This window comes from Hippoglossus hippoglossus, chromosome 4, assembly GCF_009819705.1.
Source record: "Hippoglossus hippoglossus isolate fHipHip1 chromosome 4, fHipHip1.pri, whole genome shotgun sequence".
Taxonomy (NCBI): Eukaryota; Metazoa; Chordata; class Actinopteri; order Pleuronectiformes; family Pleuronectidae; genus Hippoglossus; species Hippoglossus hippoglossus.
Genome location: NC_047154.1, coordinates 10,780,260 through 10,806,105, shown reverse-complemented (window position 1 = coordinate 10,806,105; position 25,846 = coordinate 10,780,260). Strand labels below are relative to the sequence as shown.

General features: G+C 42.1%; 4 protein-coding genes and 1 long non-coding RNA gene across 6 annotated transcripts in view; 3 read left to right on the top strand and 2 right to left on the bottom strand.

Moving 5' to 3' along the window:
• Positions 1–6,392, top strand: part of amh (anti-Mullerian hormone) — a 12,153-nt gene extending 5,761 nt beyond the window's left edge. Inside the window, exons 8-9 of one of the 2 annotated variants that reach the window (XM_034582804.1) lie at positions 5,371–5,381; positions 5,686–5,697. The gene's annotated coding sequence lies outside the window, so the exon portion shown is untranslated. Of the gene's footprint in view, positions 1–5,370; positions 5,382–5,685; positions 5,698–6,364 lie in introns of those variants that run through there. The other variant, XM_034582805.1, reaches the window with a different exon arrangement.
• On the top strand, positions 266–5,352 carry oaz1a (ornithine decarboxylase antizyme 1a). Its single transcript, XM_034582808.1, is given in 6 exon segments — positions 266–475; positions 3,281–3,347; positions 3,349–3,435; positions 4,039–4,214; positions 4,434–4,519; positions 4,701–5,352. Coding segments are annotated over 6 exon segments (666 nt in total). The 5' UTR covers positions 266–356; the 3' UTR covers positions 4,832–5,352.
• On the bottom strand, positions 4,969–25,846 carry LOC117760073. The gene is made up of 3 exons (XR_004613608.1): positions 25,836–25,846; positions 21,459–21,464; positions 4,969–5,922 (listed from the first exon to the last, which is right to left on the bottom strand). It is a non-coding gene; the product is annotated as an uncharacterized LOC117760073 (long non-coding RNA).
• peak3 (PEAK family member 3) lies at positions 6,254–10,071 on the bottom strand. Its single transcript, XM_034582802.1, has 4 exons — positions 9,803–10,071; positions 9,403–9,539; positions 7,839–8,398; positions 6,254–7,515 (listed from the first exon to the last, which is right to left on the bottom strand). The coding sequence occupies exons 1-4, from the start codon at positions 9,865–9,867 to the stop codon at positions 6,442–6,444; spliced, it is 1,836 nt and encodes a 611-aa protein (XP_034438693.1). The 5' UTR covers positions 9,868–10,071; the 3' UTR covers positions 6,254–6,441.
• On the top strand, positions 15,642–17,917 carry org (oogenesis-related gene). Its single transcript, XM_034582806.1, has 6 exons — positions 15,642–15,818; positions 15,937–16,008; positions 16,092–16,311; positions 17,101–17,258; positions 17,630–17,734; positions 17,805–17,917. Exons 1-6 carry the CDS (start codon positions 15,657–15,659, stop codon positions 17,844–17,846), a joined length of 759 nt encoding a protein of 252 aa, XP_034438697.1. The 5' UTR covers positions 15,642–15,656; the 3' UTR covers positions 17,847–17,917.

Here is a 25,846-nt window from a genome sequence, read left to right as displayed (position 1 = left end):
TGTATTTTTCTGTCCAAGCTTTTACTGTTTTACTGTTATTTGCATGTGTATATATATATGATTGTGTATAAATACGTTATAGTCTTATTCGTGTGCTTTAGGCATGTGCATGTAAAGATCTCTTGAATCTCTATCACACGCACAGTTTTCTAAAAGGTGCACAAAAGTACACCGTGTCGATATCCGTCTCAGTCCTTTGTACCTGTGCTGGCTCGTGACGCTGCGGCTCCTGTGACAGCAGCGCGTCAGGACGGACGCGTCCCTCCCATGACGAATACCGCAGCCTGCGGACCCGCTCGCCCGCAGTAGGAGACGAGGAGAGGGCAGAGCGAGCAGCTGGTGCGGACGCTGGCCGGATGGTTAAATCTAACCTTCAGACGATTTTGAATAGTCATTGTTTTGTTAGAGAAAAAGAGAGAAACTTAACCGAGATGCCTGTCATCGAGCAGTCCAGTAATAAAACTGAAAGCGAGAGGTATGTGATGTCGCAGTCGGTGTGGATTGGGCGCTAGCTAAGCTAAGCTAAGCTAAGTTTAAAAACCGCGGCCTAGTTTCGAGATGCGGTGTATTTCCTGGAGCGGCGATCTCTGCCCCATATTTTTTTGTTTACATAACAGAGCTATTTCCCCCCAGTTTGTGTTTTAAACCACATGGTCAGATTCTTGTGTTCACTAGCTTTTGGACACAGGTTTTCCAAAAGGACCATACACGAGTGAGCTTTATCTCGTCTGTACAGCATTTAGTGAAAACTGGTATCCAGCAAGTAGACAAACTCATAGTTAGCGCTGCTGCTGATATCCAGCTCTAGCTAGCGAAGCTAATGCTAACGCCGCAGAAATGTAGTAGTAAAACCCAGAGGAGTTTGCTGGTAAGCTAACGTCAAGCTGTCGAGATAGTTAACGATAACGACATTTAATCTGGTCCATGTCATTTTTAATAGCACAACGCGTATTAAGACTGAGTAACTGTGTTTAAACGAGTTATTTATCGTGTGTTTGCTTTGCTTTCACGCTAATGTCAACCTAGATGAATTGCTAATTGTTCCAGCTAACGCTACATTACCAGTATAACAAGTGTTTACATATATCAGGGGTTGCAGTGGAAATATTACATCCAGAGTGTGATCACGTTTTCTACTTTGACCTTTACTGTGATCTTGTAAGAATACACGGGCCAGTCAATATATTTATATAAGGGTTATGTAAAATGTGCCTGTAGCTGACGAACCTAGTGGAATAATGGCTGAATTGACCAATAGGGGCTTCATAGCTTGTTTTTTCCCCATTTTGATTCAGAGGTGAACAAACAGCGAGACATCCAGTAACCTCCCGTTAGAGATCACATGGAACCTTTGTTTTTGAACGGATCAGTCATCAACCATCATCATAACACAACCTCTGCTATGGGCTTTATTCAGACCCAGTGTTGTGTTAACCATTGTTGGGTTATAAGTCAGCCAGTGCACCGGGGACGTGTTGTACTCGTTCACTTCCTACTGTGTTTGCTAATTGACTGGAGTTTGAATCCTGGAAATGTGTCTGACGGATTGAAACAAGTGAGCGATGGATCAAGGTGTGTTTTTGCACCTTGGTCGTGTCATGACAGGATTTTGCCCGAGGTTCTTCTGGTTCTATATCACTGTGAAAGACTCATAGGAAATTTCCACTGCACTGCGAAGGAGGGGGTGGTATAATGGGGATGCTTGAGTCCAGAGATGACATATAAACACACTCATAATCTACTCCTTATTCTACACAATCACTCAAATAATAAATTATCTATAACTTCCAGCCTTTTTTTCCCTGTTTCCCTCGTGACTTTTAGCATTTATGTGAACAGCATCGAAGCTGTTATGTAATAATCCAGTGATCCAGGTCGTTGAAGATTATAAAATATGTAGTTCTCTCTTTCACCAGTAGCTTTTCTTCGACACAGGCAGGTGCCTTTTTTAACCCAGTGGCTCCCAGCTACTGATCCTGTTATATATTTTGCCGTGAGGCTGGTACAGCAGCGTGTCGTCCGTCTGACACCGACACTTCCCTGTAACAATACTTACATGACAACCTCCTAGAGATGAGCGGTCCTTTTTGTGATATTAATGCATGGCAACGGTGCTCTTACGCAAGCAGAGGCTCCAGAGAATTGTTCCTCATGTGACCAGAGCAGCTGTCTTTACCAGAGCGACAGGGGCTGCGAGTGTCTGTGTTGCCGCCTGCAGTGAACATGAGGATTTCAAAGGTTGCTGAATGGTGCAAATCGATTTGAACCCCGTGCTTTAGTTTACATGTTAGGAAAAAAAGAGGCATTGGAGGTTTTGTGTTCAGATGCTAACTGGCTGTTTTACATGATCTGATAATGGGATTTAGGCAGAAGCTGTGTGCGCAATCTCCATTAGTTTGCATGATCAGGTAGTAGGTTAGATACCACAGATTGACTTGGTTAGACTGAGCCATTGACCACAGTTCTCATTTGGGTTTCACACATCTGCTCCACATATAGCACAACAGTGGCATTTGCGTAAGGGAGCATCTGTGTGTGTGAGAGCATTCTTGCGTTGCTGCAACAGTGCAGCTGCAGCAGCTAATGGGTTTGTTCCAGACCAGGACTCTGAAAATAGGCCCCCTCTCGACACTGCAAATGCAGCTACACACACGGACTGCACAGGCAAGCTAAGACAATTCTGTCGAGCATTTGGATTAATAGCTGATCTCTCTGGGTGAAATGGTGTTTGTCCCTGTCTGTTGTAAACTGGAGCAATGCGGTTAGTGTTGGATGAAAGTAGGCTAGACAAACAGCCTGTTAATCTGGTCGTCTTCCCCTCAGAATCACGTGACTGGATTAAAATATTGATCTGAGAAACTGAGGCACACAGCTCTGTTCATCTTAAGAAGTGATGTGTGACTCTTCTATATGAATCAGGGAACGTGACAAGGATGATGTGGAAGAGAATCCTTCACTGCTGTGGTAGCACAACCATTCTTGCATCATGCTTGTTAATTAAATGTGCACAGGTCAAAGGTTTCTTATCAATAAACTCATATAAATATCTGTGTCCGACTCAGGGACAGTTACTGATTGAACTATGCCCCCAGCTTTCTATTGTGTCGAAAAACTCACCCAGGTTTAGCAAATGTTTTACCATGTCTTAGTTGAATCATTCAACACTGAATTTGTTCCAAGCCTGATGTTCATATTTAGAGTTTAGTTTGGGTTTGTAAGTAGAACCTCCAGTGAATATTCCTCTTTAAATGGCTCCATCTGCGTTTGTTTCTCCCCCCAGTATCTCCAGTCCCAGGAGGTGCTCTCACTGTTGCAGTAACCCGTGTCCAGGGCCTCTGTGGTGCTCCTGATGCCCCTCTCCCACCCCTGAAGATCCCAGGTGGGCGAGGGAATGACCAGCGGGATCGCAATCTTTCAGCTAAGCTATTCTATTCCGTAAGTTTAACCTCATGTTGATGTCTCTTCTTGCACACAGGATGTTTATATTTTGGGGCAGGGAGGGTGGACCTGCCTCGTGCTAACAGGGCAGTTAGACAAGTCTATCTAGCAGCAGAGATGCAAACACAAAGGTGGTTGTTTGCAATTCAGCTCTTTGGAATCGTGTCTCTCTTTACCCTCAGTGAACCTCATGATGTCATTGTTTTGTTAAGATGCTGTGGCTTTGTTTTTGTAATATTTGAATGTATCTCAAAGGCTACACAAATAATTTGTTGCTAAATAAAACATGTGTGATAATAATCAGGATATTGCAGATGAGGTCAGGATCTTTGGATGGAGAAATGTAGTGTGCTGAGTGTGTTTACTGCAAAACCAGCCGTTGTGTTTTGTGCCCCTGAGCTAAAGCTCGTTTTCTATTTCAGGGCACAAACTGTCAGTGGTGATGAACTTGTTACACCTGCTTTTTTATACTGACACACTTTACATGTTCAGTCATTTTTTCACAGTTGTATTTACTGTCAAATAACCTGTGTGAAATTAAAGGCACAACATCACATTCTTATCATAATTGAACGCACTTTTCCCTCCGCTCTCCTTTAGGATGCTCGGTTACTGGTTCTGGAAGAGCCCCCCCCTGCCAACGGCAGAGTGCGCTTCTTGCTCTTCGAGCCACGTCGCTCGGAAGGGAAGCTCTGTGTCTGGAGGGCGGCGCTGAAAGGAGGGAACCTTTACGTTGAAATCCCCCCTGGAGCTTTGCCTGAGGGCAGCAAAGACAGGTCAGTCAGCAAAACATTACATTTTTACGGTCAAAAGGACAATCTATCTTTTTCTCTGTGCCTGATTGATGTGGGAAAAAAAAGGTAAAATAGATTCTTTGTTATGAAGGCTCAGACATTGTTCATAGAAATGTACTTTGACCATCATGAATATTTATTTTCTTGAATAGATTTTATCTATAAAACATTAACACTTTTGTTTGCTCTGACTTTTCACAGTTTCGCCCTCCTGCTGGAATTTGCAGAAGAGCAGCTGCAGGTTGATTACGTCTTCATCTGCTTTCACAAGAGCCGTGATGATAGAGGTATGACTTTTATTTGGTCTGCGTTTACTCATTATTCTCACTATTTAAGAAACATACTAATATAGTTTTGAAAGGAATATCTGATTAAATTATAAATGAGTCACCACACATGTTTTATGTATTTAAATGGAATCACATCATCTTAGAGATTTACACGTGTTTCCGTCTGGTCCCTCCTCAGCCTCCCTCCTACGTACATTCAGTTTCCTGGGCTTTGAGATTGTGAGACCGGGTCATCCCCTCGTCCCCCCCCGCCCTGACGCTTTCTTCATGGCTTACAGCATCGAACGAGACTCCTCCGATGATGACTAGAAAACACGAGCAGTTACAAACGTTTGTTGTACTTCTTTTGGTCCATACCCACAAATCTATCATTTTTTGGGAGATGAAAATATTATTCAAGTTCAGTATGGTTGAGGTTTCCTGCTCCTTTGTGTTCGTTTGACCTATACCTCCCACGTGCTGTGTTTCAATGATTTTGCACTAGGGTAAGATGTTAATATACCAGGAATGTAAAGCAAGCGCCCACATAATATCAGGGCATTGTGTCCTCACCACTGTATGACCCTTTGTGATGTGTAGTTCTCATTCCCCTTCAGCACCCCACCCCCCTCCTCAGAATAAACCCTGATTGTCTTCACAGTGTAATATTTATGATAGATTCATTTTACTCATGTAAGTAGATATGTCTTCATAGTAAGTATCAGTTGATTCTCCAGTTTGTATTGATTTTTTTTAAATGTGTGCATGATTTTCATTTGTGATTTTACTTCACTTGATAGGAATCTGCATGTTGTAACTGTACTAAATAAAAGTGCTCACGTAGACAGTGGCATCTGTGGTCCCGTGAGGTCATGCAGACGTGAAACATGTGAGAGCTCTGTGTTTTGAAATGACAACATCACACCGTGTTCGACCACATCTAAAGGAAGAAGGGTTAACGCCTTTCACCAATCATCATATTTAACAACTGATCCATTCTGCTGTTGGTAAAGGATTTTCCGATGCTGGTAGTTTGTGTGACGATCTTCTCTTTTGAAGCTTACTAAGGTTCTAAAATGTCACATTGCTGTAATCATCTTATTGAGTTATGGAACAAAAGTGTGGACAAACAAAAGAACCGTATAGCAAGACTTTCAAAAGGCAAGTTTATCAAAGCCCTTAAGTATTATTTATAAAACTGCCATAACAATTCTTTTGAGGGGTTTGGGACAATACAATCTCTATATTGGTAAAGCACTTCTCAAGAGAAAGTGCTTCACAAATGAAAAACACAAGTAAAAGTATAAAAACAGGAAATAAAAGTATCAAATCACTAAATGTGTAAACATGACACTAGAGTTAGGTCAAATCAGGGAATGCAGTATCACAGAAGTACGTGTTAAGCTTTGATTTAAAAATGCCTGTACATGTATATATCCTCGGGCAGTGTTTAACAGTCACAATCAAAATTAAATCATCTTAAGGTTTTATTTTTGAAGAGTCCTTAATTTCCAGTCTGTGCAAACAGCACATACAAAAAAGAGAAATGCACAATTATCTTGTGAAATAACCGAAACTGAACTGACTGAAAGCAGAGACAGAAAATACTTCTTCAGGGTATTTAATTATTCATATTACAGCCCAAGCTAAAAAAGGGGTGTTCATACCTCCATTGAAGCTAATACCCTATCTCTTGATCATGCCCATTTACTTCTTGAGAAATCTTGCTGACAGACAGAAAAACAAACAGAATGAAAACATAACCTCCTTGGTGGAGGTAAACATTCAAAGTGAAACACTTTTCACATGAAGATCGATACTGAAAGGAGCATGGAAGGAATTGGCTTTTCCTTTAACTCTATTATAATAATAATAATAATAATAATACCCAGGAGAGATTCAAGGAACCATCTCATTTCAACATGGACTGCCTGTACATGTCAGTCCATTGTCAAAGTAAGCCCCAGCTGACTGGTCACACTCACAACTGTCTCAGGGTCTGTGAATGACAGGTACTGCAGACACATGCACTCCTCCCAGTCCTGCGCGGACTGATCCTGGATCAGCCCTCTCTCCGCCAGCTTCATCACCAGCAGCGCCCGTTTGATCGTCAGCCAGTTGTGTACAGTTGCTGCTGTGGTGGGGCCGCTGGGATTGAGGAGTGCGACATGGGGCCCCCAGAGGAGCACCTGAAGCAGGGCCACCATGTCGGCTATCTGAGGCCCGCTGCTCCCATTCTGGAGCAGAGAGGACAGGTGAAGAAGAGCCCGTCTGTATGAGGACGTGGAGAGGCTTGATGCTGAGCTCTCTTGTGAGGACAAGCAGAACTGCAACAGGGCACCAATCTGTGAGTTTATGGAGGAAAGGGGGTGAGACCCAGACTGCGGGTTTAACACCACACGAGGGGAACCTTGTCTCCTCCATAACATCTGGATCTTGCCCTTTTTCTCCGGGGTTTCCCACTCCCTCTCTTCTTTCAACCTGCTGGTCTTCAAACTTCTCTTCGCTTCAGAAGAATCATCAAGCTTGTTTTCTCTCTCGTCCCTCGCCCCGCAGGGCCACACCAGAAAGATCTCCTGGGGTCTGAGCTCTGCTGCCATGGCCCCGATGTAGAGATGCTGTGCACCTGTTATTATCTGCAGCAACAGGACACACACCTGTCTGTCATAAAGCAAACTCTCTGTGCTCTGCAGGCAGCGGGTCTCCTGGACGAAGTCCTCCAGAGTGACGTGTGGCAGGTCCCTCTCAACGCTCACTGCGTGTCCTCTCTGCAGGAAAGACTGAACTGAGCTCACATTCGTCATTAAGGGATCTGTGGAATACTCAGTGCTGCCTCCACCTGGTGTTTCAGCAGCAGTGAATTCTGATATAGAAGGAGTGGAGGGATCTTGAGGTTGTAAGGTGCTGGAGTCATTCTTCAGGATGCTGCTGGGTGTGAAATGAGCGACCACACTCTGCACGTTGACATGTGACAGTTGGTGTTGGGTGGGTGCTTCATGTGCGTGTTTGTGCACCTGCGGAGAAGGAGAGAAAACTCATGAAACCAAAGTTATAACCAGGAAATTCTTGCACTGCATACATATTTAGTGTTTGATACAGAAAAGAGATATGAGCTGTTGCAGTTGAGACTATTGATGACAGTTAGAGGAAGTGTTCTAGCACCGCAAGTCATTTGCCAGTGGTGATAAAGATCAGGTTGCTGTGAGCAACATGCAAACCACTTATACAAATCCAAGACTATCATAACTGCAAGACATAATTTCAGAGTACGTGCAAAAACTCAACACAGAAAAATAAATTTTGCAGAGTATATGAAAGTGAAACAAATAGCTGATACCTTTAAACCGAGCACCCTCCCTGGGAACCTGGGGCTGTGCAGTCTGTAGTAAACACACTCTCCTATCTGCTTTGGCCGGCTGTCCTCAGTAAGCAGGAAATCCTGAGGCTGGTATGAGCTGGCGTCCTTCTCTGCGGCCTCTCCTCGCTGCAGGATCCCGGCCTCTACGCTCAGCGCCATGCTTCTCAGAAAGAGTAGATGGCGATGCAGGATCCCCTGAGAAACAACCCTCTGGTCGTCCAGGCTGCTGAAGAGGTTTGGCAGATGTTCGTCCGGGGTGTCAAAGGACAGCTGGGAGAAGGAGAGCAAAGGAACCACGCTCCTTCTGACTTTAGTGACCTCTTCTATCTCCTGATGGAAGTAGTGGTGAGGTGCGGGAGCCAGCATGTACAAGGGGTTGTCAAAGTTTTGAGGGTGTCTTTGCAGGGGAGACAAGGGAGACCAGGGACACAGCGGGGTCGCGTTGGTTCCAGGGAGGGAGAGGGTGCGATTTAACTTCTTCCTTGGAACAGGCGGGGGGTTGACGTCTGAGAAAAATCTCTCCTCGTGTCGAAAGGGATCTGAGAAGAGAGAGAGAGAGATATCAGATTTCAGATTTCATATGTATAAGTTTGAATGATTTACTTAACTGCTGTTATTTTTTCATACACTACATGTCGGCTTTTGCAGAGGTCTGTTAACCAACACAATGTTGCTTATTCACACCTGATGTTTACAGGTACCGGTCAATCATCAGTGTCTCGGCTTCAGCTCTTGCAGAATGCTGCTGCTCGCATTTCAACACCGAGCGGATCACGCCAATTCTCCCCTCTCTTCATTGGCTGACAGTTCAACGTTGGATTGATTTTAACATTTTTCAAATAACTTTTAATGCTCAGCCCAGTCTGGCCCCCGGTTACACTATGGAGCTACTAACTCGTGATGCGCCAATTTATAATCTGAGATCTTCCAACCAAGACTTGACAGTAAGTCAAGGCTGCTAATTCAAGGTGACCAGGCTTTTGACATTAGGACACCGACACCGCTGGAGTTAGAGATTAGACCTGTCAGCCCTTGTAGGAACGCCTTTTATTGACGGATGTTTTTTGTTTTAAATATTTTCCTTTCCTTAATGTTATATTTCTTATTCTTGTTTTGTTCTGTGTTGTTTTATTCCCATGTATTTTTGCAACCTTCTTTAAATAAGGGATTAAGTTTTTAAACTATCATTATAAACAAGGGTCTGCATAGACAGTGGAGTTACACATATACGGTCATGGTCATGGCAACCTCTCTCAGTATCACATGCATTTTATTGAAAGTCAGAGTTTCCAGATGGGTACTTCCTCTCTTTCAGTTCTCACATGCAGCCTGTATGATGAACTGAGAGGGCAAAACCACACACAAGGGCGACACGCATTCTGTTCCCATCACCCTTGGTTGTATAAGTAGATTCTTCCCAGACCTTGAGAACCAAACAACAGCAGGGGATGCACTAAGTTATCTGACCCTACCTGATTAGGTTTTACAGTTGCATTTACTACATATGATTATTTTTGCGCACTTAAACTCCACTGTATCGTACCGTAGCGCTGGTGTATGGGGCACTGATCTGCATGACAATCCGTGGGCTCAGAGAAGACGTCGTCGTAGGCGTAGTTCTGATGCTGGAGTCCCACGGGGCTGAGGAGGAAAGAGTCCGCGCTGGAGCGACTACGACTCCTGTGGAAGGAACAGCACAGAATAAAAAAAAAAAACTTTAAACTTCTATCATGAATATAAACCCTTTGCATAAGCAGAGTGCAACTGTTCGCATGTCAAAAACTTTGTATCTGCATCAAGAATAACAAAGAATGTTCTGTGTGTGGTGCATCCACTTCATCAAATGAGCTGAAATCAACCTGTATCCCAGACATTTTAAATAGGAATATGTGATCAGGATTAACCACAATGTAAAGCCAATGCAAACACAATATTGGTCCTACCTGTGCTGTTTGACCGGCAGAGCTGGTGGCAGCTCCTCCGCTCTGCCCCCTGAACTATACGCCATCTGGACCCTACAGAGTTACAACAGCTTCAACCTCCACGTCCTCTGTCACTGAGCACTGTTCATGTGAAGCTCACAGGTGGCTAACTCACTTCTCACTCAGACTTCCTGTCTATCTCGGTTACTCCCTCTCCCTCCGTGTCGTTGCATGTTTTTAACTCAACTTATTTAAACAAGCCTGCTCTGCTGCTCTGCTAATTTTATTTGGCTCTAATCTTTTTTTTGGGGTCTGAGCTTGAGGTTGGCACCGGAAAACTGAAGTGTCTGTTCTCAGGGCAAAACTTGTGTGTAGCTAACCTCAACTTGACAGAACAGGGCAGAGCAGCAGAGACACTTCATGTTGCAATCTTTTAACCCTCTCTCTCTCTCTCTCTCTCTCTCTCTCTCTCTCTGTCGCTGTCGATGTGCTTTTCGCCCTGGGAAACCTCAAGATGAACTTCTCTATCCTTGATGATGCAGTTTGAGCCTTTACATTTGCAGCAGCTTCTCCGGGGCTCACTGCTTCAACCCAGTAGCTTTAGCTTTCACTGACTGTAGTGGAAAGGTGAAACATTCAAGCAGAAAAACACAGAGGTTGAGTTTTATTTTGTCCATATCTACGGTATTGCTCAACTAAGATGTTTTGGACAAATAACTTCCTTGAGTGAAATATAGTAAATATGGCATGACCTATATAAACATGCAAAGAATAGTTCTTAGCTGTCAAATTTGAACAAATGTTTCCAAATTATTTACCATCAGAAATAAGGTTTGCCATAAAAATATCATGGATTGTTCCATAAACTCTTTGTAAATAAAATGAACGACCACTACCTTCATTGAATTGTTGGTGTTTTATTCAAATTTATGGCATCTGTGGTCTCCCTGGGTCAAATTTGAAATAAGGCAATGGGTCACACTGTTGTGCTTTCCAGCAGAGATTCATTTAGTCGATCTTGACCCTGGAAAACAAAGGTGTAACTTAGTAGAGCACATATCTCCGCCGCAGCCCAAAAGCCCCTTTTCTAGCTGCACCAAGTTTCACATACTCATCAGTTCCTTAAATATGTCTGATTTCTTTTCATCAGCCCACAAAGGATTCTCTAGGATACGTTGAAAAACTTCCTCTCTCACAATGTTAAAGAAAGTGAAAAAGAATCCTGCCTCCGCCCCCTCATCCGGATCCACACCGAAAGTTTTTAAGTTTTTCTCAGAACTATACCACAACCCTCCACCACGTATTGAGGAAATCCTTCCAGTAGTTTGTGTGCAATCTTGCAGACAGGGGTAAAAATATCACCTCCTTGGTTGAGGTAATTGTGCTTCCCTTAAACCATTTGAAGAGGTTTCAAAACAATATCCTGACTAAACCTGACCTTTACTAGTCTAGTTTAGGACTAGAATAAAATTTCTAATAACATCTTTTTTATAACATTTTCTTGTTTGTTTATAAGTACGATTTATGAAGAACCGAACCGAATAATTCATGGGTCTTGATTAAATAAAAGGTGACATGTTTAGGGGAATGATATTTGTGTGTAGTGTGTGCAATATGGTGCAGATCCAAAAAAACATTTGGAATATAGTGAATTTAAATGTAGGAAGTGCCATTCTGGTTGATGTTCTCTTCCTGCATTTGCACATGGTCAGAATAATTAGGATTTTATGAAACAAAGGCTGTTATGAAAGCAAGTAGCTGTGACTCATGTTTGGTTGTATACAACCTTACATGACTAAGATCATCCTACAGAACTCCAGACCTCTGTCTCATGGTTGCATCATTAGAGGCCAGTTCAGAGGAACTCCAGGATCATGAATCATAAAGGGTTTGTTCAAGATTCTGATCATGTGTTTCACGGTTATTGAGCTACAGCAAACCACCTGAAGCTGCCATTGGCTGTTGTGTTACAAAAGGTTATACAAGGGGTCATGTTAGTATAAGTGGGCCTAACAATAGGGAGGTATATTAATATTTATCATCAATAAACTAATCAGTGCCATTTACATTACATTTCATTTAGCTGACGCTTTTATCCAAAGCGACTTACAATAAGTGCATTCAACCATGAGGGTACAAACCCAGAACAACAAGAATCAAGAAAGTACAATTTTCTTCAAGAGAGCCAAACTACAAAGTGCTATAGGTAAGTACCATATAAGTACTACTAAATCGCTACTTTTTAAAATTATTTTAATTTAAAAAAAATTGTTATTCAAGGTATAATCAGAAGAGATGTGTTTTTAGTTTGCGGCGGACGGTGTGTAGACTTTCTGCTGTCCTGATGTCGATGGGGAGCTCGTTCCACCATTTAGCAGCCAGGACAGCAAACAGTCGTGATTTCGTTGAGTGGGTTAGCTCGCAGTGATGTAGACCAACAGTGTAGATAAGCTACAAAAGAATTAACTGCTGAACAATTCTGGAAAATCCTGAATCTGTCATGTTTGTGACACACAAACACGTATGATATGATATTCTAATATGTGATCGTTGTTATTATTTGTGCTGTCGTGCTGTTTGCTGGTGAAGTGCTCCCCCCCCACAGTGACTCACTCGTCCCCTGTGTTAAAGGGCCATTGTCTCTTTTCCTTTAATGATCAGGTATGTGTTACATTTACACCATCAGTCACCATCTCATTGAAAACTATGATGAAATCGTGAAAGAATGTGAAAACCGAGGGTGAGTGTTGGATGTTAAAATTGTGCACATGGTTTTTTCATTGTGGTGACTTTAGTTTTAAATGTCTTCGGCTTTGCTTTTTCTATGGTAAAGGAGACGAAAATGATAAAAAGATGACCACAAGAAAAAGTAAAGTGAAACTTAGGACCCTCAACTATGATCATTAACTTCGGGTGGTGACTGAAAAACCAGGATCACAGAAACAAGGGCATCATTCAATCTTTGTTTTATGTTGAAACTGTTATCGAGTGTCATTGACTAAACTGTATCGTCACTTTGGGTGTAATTTGTGGTGCTGTTGAATTTGCTTGTGTTACACTGACAAGTGTTTCTACTATTTTGTCCACCCCACCTCATATCAGTGGGTAAATGCAACAGTATAACATGATGCAGCTAAAATCTGGGATAAATCATTGTCGAGTGATCAGGCTTTTTTCTTGAAGGACGCTGCTGCACTGTGAGTGAACTTAATGAAAAGCTGAAAGCCTTATTCGCCTTGAAGTGTTCATGTAAAACCAGTGATGTCATGCACATAAACAAACAACATGGAGGGATATTATACATTTAGATCGCCTTAATCTATTCTTGTGTGCAGGGGCTCATTCTTGCATTTGCCTCGTCCTCCACTTAGAGTCGGAGCACTCTGCGTCATAATGATATTTACTCACTAAATTTCAGTGCGTGGGAGAGCTCAGGGCACACAGGCTACAAATATAAATTAGGCAACCATCATTAAGGGCCTCTCCACTGAACCCGCTTCATATGCTAACTAAGGAGCAAGGAGGACAACTTGGGTTCTCTGTGTGGAGGACGCACCAAAACAATTCATGCTGCAGAAACTATAAACACATTCAACAGGAAGCGTAAATAGGCCTCCCTGAGAGGGGCTGACATTTTAGTTTGATGAAAGCGGAGGAGGAATTCATTAACCTTCAACACATGGCTGATGTAAGGAACTCACTCTCCATGATCCTCAACACAGAAGTTTGTTGGTCTGAAAAGAAAAGGGAACTGTGGAATAAAATATGATAGACTCAAACGTCATAAACACACAATGTGGCAGTCTGTTTATGTTGTTTTATTTTTTGATGTCACAACTGATACATTTTGCATGTGTCTTTACAGCAAAGTCATAGGGACATTTAAATGTCAACCAGTGCATTTTTATAGAGAAGTAGATGCATAATGTAAACCAAGTTGAGTTCTGCTAAAACACTTCTGCAGTCCCATATGTTTTCAATGGCAGGTGGTGAAGTGTTTCTTTATAACGTTGTAGAAGCGGCGTTTCAGTTTGCCGTCCGGGTGTCCTGGCTGCAGAAAGCTGTTGTGTTGGTGGAAGAGGCAGGAGAAGATTTGATCTCTGCGTTTACTGATTGTCCTTTGTCCTTGAGTCAGTTGAGTCTTTGGAAAGTCTCTTTTTAGCTCCAGAAATGTGAGAGGAGTTGACTTTCATGTCCACTTTCTTTTTCTCTGGAGCTTTCCCCACACATCCTGCAGCCTCCTCATCCCTTGTTAAGCGGCGTAGCCCAGCTTGGCACAGAAGCGCCTCCTCGTTCGCCATCTGAGGGCTCTGGCTCAAGGTGATGAAGCCGTACGGTGTGGTGACCTTGGCCAGGTGTGGCAATGAGAGGGCGGGTCTGCTGGCCGGGTCCAGGCAGTGCTGGGCCTCGGGCAATGGATAGGAGCCCTCCCTGAGGAGGAGAGACCTTCTCTGCATGAAAGGGTCTGAGATGCTGCGCTCAGCTTTGCGTACCGACAGAGCTGAACTGGAACCTGAAGAAGACATGGTTGATGAGAGGCCAGAGGAGGAGGCAGAGACAGATTCACATGTCTCCTGCTCTGTCCCAGAACGTCCCAAACCATCTCCTGACTCGCCCTCTTCCTCCTTGTTCACAGATCTCAAGTCGCTCTGCACAGACAGACTCGGTATAGTGAACTGCGGGATGCTGCCAGGTGTGAGGATATTTGGAAAAATGTTCTCCCGGCTCGTCTGAGAGTCTGATCCCAGGGAACAACCGAAGGACTTTGCACTGCTGGTAGCCCACAGGAGTGCACGGATCCCTGCGCAGCTGTGCCTGCGTTCTGTGGACAGATCATCCAAAGATTTGTTTCCACTGATAGCTCCAATGCTGAATGTCCGAGTGACTGTGTCCTTATCCATGTCTGACTAGTCTTCCGCTGTCTTTACACACAGGTTTGGAGAGTAGATAAGGAAGAGGGTTGATGAACGGCAGCTTTTATACATCTCTTTTCTTCCCACATCTTGTCCTCCAACAAATACATCAACAGATACGTAAATGTGACGAAGGCCAGAGCCGGAAGAGGTTTCCTTCTAGGGAGCTTGTCAAGTACTGCAGCATAAAGACTGGGCCTCATTATTAAACCTCTTCTCATGCTAAAGAGCAGACAGAGCAGCAGCAGCAGCAGCAGCTCCCTGCCTCTCACAGCCTCTGGCACCTCTCCATGCAGACAGAGGATATTTTAAGACAAACCATAACATGGAAACTCATTTTAGGGAACTAATCGTGTGACTTCTCATCGTTAAATAGTTTCAGGCTGTTTTTTTATGTGCAGTATGAACGCAACTATTGAGCATTTTCATTTCACTTCCGGTTTTTTTTTTTTACCTCATGGTTGTTTTGTTTTTTCTCATACTGTAATGTAATGTAATACTGCCAAAGTTTAAGCCTTCACCTGCCGTTTATATTCCATTTTATTTTCTGATTTTGTTTTGTCAAAATTTGATATTGTTGCTTTTATTTAAAGCACTTTGTGTTGAATTGTGCTTTATAATTAAAGTGTATCATTACCATGGTAAACGGCATTTGAACATTCCCCTCGTCTGAACAACCACTCAGGCCTATTTTGATTCACACCTGATCCATTTTCTTTGCTCTTCGTTATTATGCAACATATTTAAGACTCGTGAATGTGTCAACAATCTAAACACATGAATACAACACATTTCATTCGTAACAATTAAGCACTGACGCACACTGAGCCCACACTGGTCACGTGATCACCCTCCTCGGCCAGTTCCCGGTTAATTGATGGGAGTCGCTCATTGGTCCTTGCCGATTGAACCAGGTGTATGTGCTCACACCGATTGGCTCCCCAGCAGTGACCTCGGGGTACATGACCCTCCCCCTCAGGCTTCGCTCAGTGCAATCCTCCATCTTGTCCTCGGTGCAACTCGGCAGCGCCACCAGGCTTCAGACCCGCAGCAGGATGACGAGTGAAGTCCAGAGAGACACCGTGGAGCAGGAGCAGGCCCAGGCCCAGGCCCAACACTCTGAGGTAAACATGGGTTCAATGTGTCCAAGGCGCTCCGGTCATCTGAAGTCACCATGGAGTGAGTGAGTGTGTGTGTGTGTCGTGACCGGTGTCGTGACCGGTGTCCTCTCCTCACCTGCAGGACAGAGTCGTGCGCAGAGACGGTGCGCTCCGCTCCATTCTGCGCGGCCTCTTCTGGCCCTTTGGCGTCATGGTACGTCCGATAGCTAATGTTACCATGACACATTATTGTTTGTCACGTTTAAACAAAACCTAACTTTTAGCTCTGGTTTACAGGTGCGTGCGTACCGCGGGGTTTGGTGGGTCCTGGGCTTCCGGCAGCCACAGGAAGTGGCCGTCGTCAGCTCCGAGGTCCCCAGTCCTGCGCGCCAGAGCCTCGCCGGCCGCAAACGCCTGCACCGGGTCACGCGGTTGCTGCTGTCCATCCTGCCCCGCTGGGTGCAGGGCGCCCTGGGCTACCCGGTGTCCAGCAGCATCGGTCGCTCCCTCTCTCCAGGTGAGGTTGTTTAGGTCACACTCTGCAGCAGGGGGCTGTAGGTCATGGGGACTGTCGCTGTGTCCTGCTGAAACGTGGTATACAAACGTTTTTGAAATGTGATCAGTGCCATGGTTCGATTTAACTTGGAAGCCGTTCGTCTGTGTCTCAGATTAAAAGTTAAAGGTATTACAAATGTATGAGGTTACCCTCATCCCAGCTTGGAAAGTCCTTTTCAGTTTATTTCCTTTTACTAGACAACTTGATTGTAAAAACAACTAGAATGGAAGTCCCCAGAGGAACATAACTCAAATGCTCTTTGTCCTGCCTGTTTCTCCTCATCAACTGAAGAATAATTAGATTTAGACTATTCTTTGCTTTAGCTTCTGAGAAGTGGTTTTCCTCTAGTCTAAGCCTGATCCTTATGTAAGATTAAAAAATGCTCCCAATGTCAGTTTCTCATCTTTATTTCTGCACTAACTTTCACACTCTTTTTCAATCAATATGTGACTTATTGCCTGGTAAACTAAGATTGTTAAAGAGTGTGAAAACGTTTGTGGATCTGCACCAAATTTAACATGTTCTGTCCTCTCGTGTCCCACATCCTTCAAAGTATTGTAATCTATTCCTTATCTAACAAACTTCAAGAAGTGAGGTTTGGAAACCTCAACTTCAGATTTCTTTTGCTGTCAAAGTCTTAAGTTGCACTTGAACCTGTAGATGGTCATGAAAGATGTTTCTATACACGAGCATGTGGGGACTAGCATTTCAAAATCTTTTATTTAAATTTTTTTTTTTTTCTCCCAACAGAAATCAGAGTCTCTCCTACTAAACCTTGTGGAAAGGGCAGCAAGAGAAAGCAGGATGAGTTGGACGAGGATGAGGAAGAAGAGCATCCGACCTGGGTGGAGGCGCTAAATCAGGAGCTCGCCAGTGACGAAGACCCAGAGGAGGATCCAGACTATGAGGTTGGTGCAATAGCCCAAAACATCTCCTACTTTAAGGGCAAGGTCACGCAAATTAATAAGTTGACTTCAAATTTGTGTGTTAGGAGGCGAATAAAACGAATCTGCAGTGTGACGTCCGCCTGCATTCACACATGGATGTGTCCTTAACCTGCTGTGGACTGAAATTTGGAAATGTTTAAAGAACGCAAAGAAAATTATCCATATCTGAAGTAATGGAGACTACAGTGCCTTGTATTGCAAGAACTAAAATGTTTCAGTGTCATTAATGGCTTGTGTTGAACTCAAAACCTTCAGGTTCTGACCATTGTGCACTAGGGTTGTATAAAGTAAATTGTCTGTTCTCTTATGTATTGACACCGACCATTTCTCAGCCTAGCACTGTCGAGACGGAGAGTGAAGAGTACTGTTCACACAACAATACAGAAAGCGACATTGAGATTTCGGGGAAAGGCGTTGTCATTGAAGACGTGAACGTGGTAAGATTATGTTTGAAATATTAATCTGACAGTGATCAGATTGTGCACTAACACGATTTTGTGATTACAGGATATTGATCCATCCACTCCAGTCGCTTGTCCTCCTGTTTAATGCATCATGTTTACTGTTTTCATCGTTTTTGTACATTTATTAATAACAATAAAAATTTGTCCATGACATTGCTGTGTTCTCCCACTAGATGGCAGTAACAACATGTTTGTTCAGGAGGGGAAATGTGTTAAAATGCTCGTGGTACTTTACTTCAAGTTTCTCTAAATGTGGCTGCTATGTTCAGTAGTTTTAAACTAGGTGTATAAAAGTAGCAGGGTTCAGGCTTTATTTGGTGATCACCACCACTTTTATACTTACTGTGATTGGCTGGTTTACTTCCAAGAGTAGAAAATAAATAAAAGGATGCTTTAGAGCAAAGATGACGAAGCCCCTTATTAAGCAGCCTAAGATTTAATGGTGCAGATTTGCTAATATGAATAAAAAGCTGAAGTATCCAGGGCACTTGATCAATACTTGAAGTGCTGAGCTCTAGACAAAGCTTGTGTCCTAATAATCCATAACCTGATTACAACTACATTAGTGTTAATGACGTTAAGAGTTTCTTATCAAAAGTCTCCGAACTGGCAAAGCTGAATAATTAAAACCTCAATTTAATCAAAAGGGTACAAAATTGTTTCATGAGCATGTTTTGAATAAATGTTAATGCATAATTCATTTTATTTATGAAGCCTGTCATGACACTCAAGGACACTGTACAAATTTAAACATGTGCATCACTTTTTTTGTGCCACTAAGTCTTTAATATCCCTGATGTGTGTGTATATACATGAAACTCTTCATATATAATCTGCATAATGGGGATGTAGTGTGACCGTGGATAAACTGGTGCTATTTTTGACTTTAATCATGTGACCTTCACCTCATCCGAGCAGGAAATGATTTTCACAGAGCTCGGGTTACATTGGTGTGAAACTGCTGCTTTTGTTTAATGTCCATGAGTTGCATCTGCACTCACTGACTTCTCTGTTCACTGCCCAGCCAGAGCTGTTTGAAAGTAGGTGGCAGGATAGTGAAGAGCCCCATCATCCTCTTGAATATAAGTGAACCTGCACTCGTCCCTGTTTCACAACCAGCACCCACTCTCCCACACAGTAGATGAGAAGCATGAGCAACCTGATGGTAAATGTTCCAATTGTCTATTGCTCTCCAGTCTTGGTCTTTCTCCATCACTGCAGCCCATTCCTCTCTTTCACTTCAGCATCGTCCCAGGCTACTGTCAGTGCTACGAAGTAGATTACACACAGGATGTTGCACCAGAGTACCAGGTCTGCTCTGTGGTGGTGATTTGTGATGAGACAATAAGCTGCTGGCCTACATCCATCAGCATTTCCCAGTCTCGGACAGGATATAAAGACATATGCAGTTAATGGATGTTAGTCAAGATGTTTAAAGGCAGCTTTTGTAAGGAGAACTCAGCCTGGAGTAATTGGCTCTTTTTATTTATGTCTATGGGATAAAAACATATATGTTTAATTTATGTAAAACATCTCGACCTGAGCCTAAACAGGCAAATCCAAATCCAACACCTCATGTTTTCAACATACACTTGAACTTGTGAGCGTTATTTCATTTTGTTTTATAGTCTGTTCATTTGTCCACTCTGTATGTTTGATGCAGTGATAATCCAATGACAATGTTTACTTCAAAATCCATTCTACAGTAAATGGGAAGTGTTTCAGTTCTTTGCACCAACATCCCGCTGCCTTCAATTAATTCCTGAAAACACTGAAGGAAGTTCGACAGTGAACTTTGTGACTTCCTTTTTTCTTTCCCTCTCAGATGTTTTTCACCTGTTTGGGTGCAGGTCCAGCTGACACCTCACTGAACCAGCGGAGCACACTGCTATGAATTTAATGCTTGATGGTTTCTGTGTGTGTGTGTGTGTGTGTGTGTGTTTGTGGAAGGGGCAGCAGCAGTGAGAGCTGGATACAGAACAGAACTTGGTGGTCTCTGGGGTTCTCGTGGCTGTCTGATGATTTAAAGGGTAGATTTCTCAATGGAGGCGGCGATAGAGAGCATCGACCTCTATCTCTGGTGTTGGGAAGCAGCTGGAGACTGCTTTTAAACCAGGAGCTCTGTCTTTGACTTTCAGCTGAAAGGTGAAAACGCAGTGTCTGGAATGGGTTTATAAATTTCATGAACAGTCCCAGGCGTGATGTAGAACAAAAGCATCCTGCCTCATGCTGTGGGTGTAGTGGTGAGCTGCATGCAGAGTGGTTTGTTGAGCTGATCAGTGAAGATGCAGGGTGGTTGTGTTGCAGCCAACAGGTGCTTTTATATATAGGAGGTTATCTTTTTCCCCCTTTCCATTTGTTTGTTTGTATGTAAGCACGGTTACTCAAAAACTACAGCACAGATTACCACGAAACGGAATTACTCATTACATTATGGTGCAGATCCAGGAACGTTTTCTTTAACATTGTAATATATAATATATTGTATATATACGATTTTCACCATTTTCCTTTGTTTCTTGGGAATAATTCATGAATCTTAATATTGATCATCAAAACACACCTACAAAGTCGAGACATTTCACAATTTTGAAAAGACAGACTGTTTTTGTCTTTTTGTTTCCTCAGCAGCACACATGTTCATTCAAATATATGAAACATTTCTATTAATAGTATATAGTATAATAGTATAATATTAAAACTCAGATAAAACAGTGACTGATATTAAGTACTGATATTGTGCAATTTGGTGCAGATCCAAATAAAAATCTGAACGTAGTGAATTTAAATGTGGTTTCATAAAGGGGACTGTTAGGCCTTGGTGGAGGTATATGCCAGTTTTGTATTGTTTTTTTTACCTAATTCACAGGAGCAGGTTTAGTGCTGATGCAGAACAGATTGTAACACACACACACACACACAGACTTCCTGCCAGAGGCTCAACTCTCTGCAGAGCCACAACTATAGGACTTGGTGACATCGTCTTATTGTCACCTTGAATGAATGGCAGCAGGTGCCGGCTGCTCCCCAGGCACCACAGTCCGACCTGCAGGCTATTATCTGCTGCATTACAATGTGACTCTCCAATGTCAGCCGACAAAAGTGCTCCAACCCACTCCCCTGCCTCCTCTCACCTCTCTGCCGTTACCTTCTTCTCCGCCCCTCTGCTGCAGCCTCTCACCACAGAGCCATGCAGCTGCATTTTCACTTTTACCCCCGGTCTAATGACCAGCTGTCCCCACAGATTTCAAGAGCATCTATCATCTTCAGAGAAGTAGAGCAGAAAAAGAGGTGTGAAAAATGTTCACAGGAAAGAGAAACTAAAAGGAAGACAGATTTTGTGTAATCAGTGTTGATCTCAGCCCTCTTGAGTGAAAAGAGGACCAACTGTTGGTGGATGAGCAGCTGCTTCCTCGGGGGAATGCTTCAACATACATCAAGCTTTAGAAACATAACAGAAACGTTTTTCATTTCCTTAATCTTGGTGTATATCCTCCTCAGATAGTTTGCATGATGTCCTGAGGTATCACATCTTCATAGTTCCTCCCTGAGCCGCAGGCCAGCGTCACCTCAGCTCCTCACCTGGATGAGTGTATTTTACATCTCGCTGTGCTCCTTGATCCATCCAGCAGGATGTAAAGGATTTGCCGCTCTCTGTGATTGAGTTTGTCCTTGTCCGGCCGCAGGTCAGCAACACCTCCGACTCACAGCTGAGACGACCAATAAACCGCGTGCAGGTCAGCCCCTGCCGAGGCTGGTCAGCAGTTCACACATTTAGGATATTCTGAGGCCAAAGAGCCGAGACATACGACATTCAGACAGAGAGAGAGGCAGTGAGAGTGCTGAGCATGTGTTATTTCAGGTCAGGATATCAGATTGTAAATCTTATCACTATCCTAATTGGAGTTTCTGGCCATATGTTTTTGTATGTAAGCAAGATTACACAAACTCAACAGAACAGATTTCCAAAAGGCTTGGTGGAAGAACGAGACATAGGCGAGGGACAAATCCATTAAATTTGGTGCTGATCCGGACAAAAGGACAATTTTATTTACTTTTTTACACATTTTCATTCAATTCTCCGAGAATAATTCATGCATCTTGATATCAAAATCACACATGTTTAGGGGACTGGTATTTATGAGTGTGTGAAATTTCCTGCAGATCCAAATAAAAATATGGATTTGATGAATTAAAATGTCATAACGGTGGAGGTATAAACTTTACCGAGCGTCATTCTAATTTATTTTCTGCATTTTTCAAAACCCAAAGGCCAATGTGAGACTAGTTTTGACAGGCGGGGTCAGAATAATCCCGATTAAATAAAACAAAGCCCGTTTTGAAGACTATTATCTATTTGTCATGTTCGGTTGGATACAAGCTTACATATTGAATATATATCCCTAATGAATTTAAATGTGGTTTCTCTCTCTCTCTTTTTGACACATTAGTTCAATTAATTTACACCTGCTAGAGGTTTCCTGTCTCGTCTTGTTAACAGCAGGTTCGTCTTATTGTGATAGTTTGACAGGTCAAGTGTCAAATGTGTGGGTGACACCAAACCGTTGTTTTACTCAGTGTTCAGATGTCATGACTGTTGCTGTAAGAAATCAGGAGAGGGAAACACTTTTATTTTATTATCGAGATAATTGGTGTTCTAAATCTAAAGTTTTTTAGCAAAAACGTTTGTTTGTAAACTGATGCCACTATTTAAACTTTTAGCTCATTGTTGCCCTCTAGTGGAGGTTTGGAAGATCGTTCTGACACTTGCTGTGTCATTGAGAACTTAGTTTTTGTAATTGAATGATTCTGCTGCAGCTCTAAGAATTCAATATCCGTCTGTATGTTCTGGCATTTGCAACATTAAATATGAACAACATAGAAAAATGAATAGAAATTAGGAATACAGACCTATACGAAGTTAATTAGTCCAGTTAGCTCATATAAAGCCAAGACTCATGTTCACTTGACCTTATTCATGAATACTTTGCAGAACTATATGCTGCTTTAGACGAGAACATCTGCCAATTGCTGCCAATGTATAGTTCTTAATATTTAATATTTGTGTTGAACCTATCACTTCAGAGAGGAGGAGCTTTTCTAGTAAAATAGAGGATTTCATTTCTACAGTTTTAACAAAATCTCAATAAATCATTTCCGTGATGTATTTTTAGCACATGACTGATTATATAACAGTGTATAACAATGGGAATAATTGCTTATTGAGTAAGTCTTTGTGATTTATATGAATAATTAATTGTTTCACAAATTGAGTTGCTATAGACTGAGGTGAAAAAGTTGTGCAGTCAAACACATAAAAATGTTAGTATTAAAATGGAAATATAGGTGCCAATATTGATGCACTGCGACAGGTAGTTGGTTAAAATATATGATATACTGTAGTGCAATATCATGCACTTGAACTTTGAGTGAGAAAAAGTGTCAAATTCAAAGAGTTTAAATCTTGTAGCTTGAAATAAAATCCCAGTATCAGCACATCAAAACTGTACTGACAGTAGCTACAGCAGTGGAATAATAACACTGAGACGTTCCACCTCGTGTTATCTTGAGCTGCAGCAGAGGTCGTGTCTGCGTACATGCTCCTCACTTCTAGATTTCAATTCCCCAGCAGGTTTTAATCCGAATTATCACTTCACCTGCTCAGTTTGCTGAGAAGAGAAGAGAAGAGATTGTGGGCGAATCTGTTCTGTTAACAGTTTGTATTGAGATCTTTTTTGTTCACAGCAGAAATTGTTGGTTTGACATTAACTGCTGCTCTGAAAGGATCTGGTCAAAAAAAAACAACATTTCACTTTATGTTTGGGTCAGTGAAGTGAGTGGACCCTCACAGTTGTCACAGTGCATCCATGGTCCACAGTGTGACCCTCAGTGAACTCAGCACCGTGGTGCCAGTCGACCGTGTACAGATGGGGTTTTTATTTTTTCCAAGAAACGAGCAAGAGGGACTTATTCCTCAAGTGAAGGCGTCTGCTTCCTCTGACGCTGCCATCTCAGCCCCCACCTGTTCACATATACTGCACACAGACTCTTCAACAGTCACTTATAGCTTGATTCATGACACTACCGCGTTAAAAACAAACAGCAGGATTTGTGGGTTTATTAAAATTAGTGGCTATTAGCTGCCATTCAAATGTGCTGCATTTAGAACACGCTGCATTAAATTACAAGCTGTGTGCAGTGATACTTTGAGGAACAAATATTTGGTTGACAGGTTTAAACTCTTAATACCTTCTGACAGACTTACTGGCACAACAGCTTATGTTGTATTACTACAGTGTAAAAATACACACATACATACTTTCTCAGGAGTACTATATAAACACATAGTAAATAGTTGACAGTTAGTTAGTTTAGTTTTAAGCAGACACGTGTTTATTAATCTATTTTTTTAACAACTGTTTCCTATTGTAAGCAGCCATGAGTGGAGGCGATGTATAAATACAACTGTTTTTCTCAGTTACAACATATTTGTCATCATAAAAAACATGTTTTTATGGGAAACATTTTTACTGGTAAAAAATTATAAATAATAAATGCTTTAATAAATGCAAACAGTAAAATCTGGTTACAGCTATATTTTAGCTGTAGATACAGTTTACTAAGTATATATACTGCTTCTGCAGTGTATTTTAGACTAGATATACATTTAAAGTTAGTTGTCAAAGTATCAAACTAAAAGTTCTTATTGGGAATGTTAACAAATATTTTAAATTTAATTATGCAGTCAAATTGTAAAAAAAAAAGAATGAACACACATTTGACTGTAAAAAGAAGGCGACAATAAGTGAGAGAATAATCCAACAACAAACACGTAGTAATGATCGCAGAATGTGCACATTTAAAATGTTAGACATTTGTTCAATCTTACGGCTACTGCACAGTGTTGTCACTGGTGTTGTCTCTTCTCAGGACAGTGTGTATGTGTGGCAGACTGAGCTCGGTTGACATTTCTCCTCACACACCTGCGAATTTTTATTTACAGACATTTGTCAGCAAAGCAGAAGAAAGCACAGGGATAGATGTTGACATTTAAAATTTCTGCATTCTATTTAATGAAAGGTCGATTGTGTAGGATGAAGGAGATCAACCAGCAGAAATGTAATATGATTGTCCTCATCATGTTTTCATTAGTGTATAATCACCTCAAACTAAAAATCATTGTGTTTTCATTAGCTAAGAATCAGCCCTTTATATCTTTCTACAGTAGCCCAGAATGGACAAACGCTGTCTTGAGAGTAAGACTTTTGCATTTTTATTTTTATTTGACCTTAAAGCCACCGTAGGTTCATCTACATGCTTGGAAGCAGAGTGTGAGGCGATATGCACCCTCACCACTAGATGCCACTAAATCCTACAAAGTGAACCATTAGGCTAGTTTCTTGGTCCTGGTATTGTACAGATTAACTGTCATGTCTTAGTGTGACTCTTTATAATATCTGAACTCACATCGGACACAGATTCAATCAGTCCAGAACGATTGGAAACACTTGTGTGGGGCTGTGAGTACTAAATTAGCAAAATCACTGTTTGGTTTTTACAGTAACTAAGGTAGGAGACTGTCAATTTGAAATATTATTTTAAAACTCTGAGGGTCGTCTTTTCCACTGTGTGACCAGGACTTTTGCTGATAATAGTTTTTTGTTCAATCCCCACCCCCATAGGCTTGGACGTGTTGGTTTGGTGCTAAGACTGGAGGTGCGCTGATGCAACTAGAATCTTCTTAAGCAGAGAAGGTATGAGACTCGAAAAGTCAAAACATGTCCTTTCAAACTTTTTTTGATGTTGACAGAAAAACATTATGAAGTCAAAGAATTCAAAGACAGCTGTAGTGCAAAGAAAATCTGATTGCACTTACTATAGACTCATGTGACGCAGATGTTATTGCTGTGGATCCCTTTTAATGTTGCTGCTGCGGGGAATTATGGGATGGCATAAAACGTGGTCCAGTAAAGCTTCCTCAGCATTAAGAGAACCTGACGAGCGCTCATCATGGCTGCCAGCATTAGAAACTCTATCCTCATCTAAGTCATCTGTACTTAGCATGCTTGCTAACCTCAGCCTATA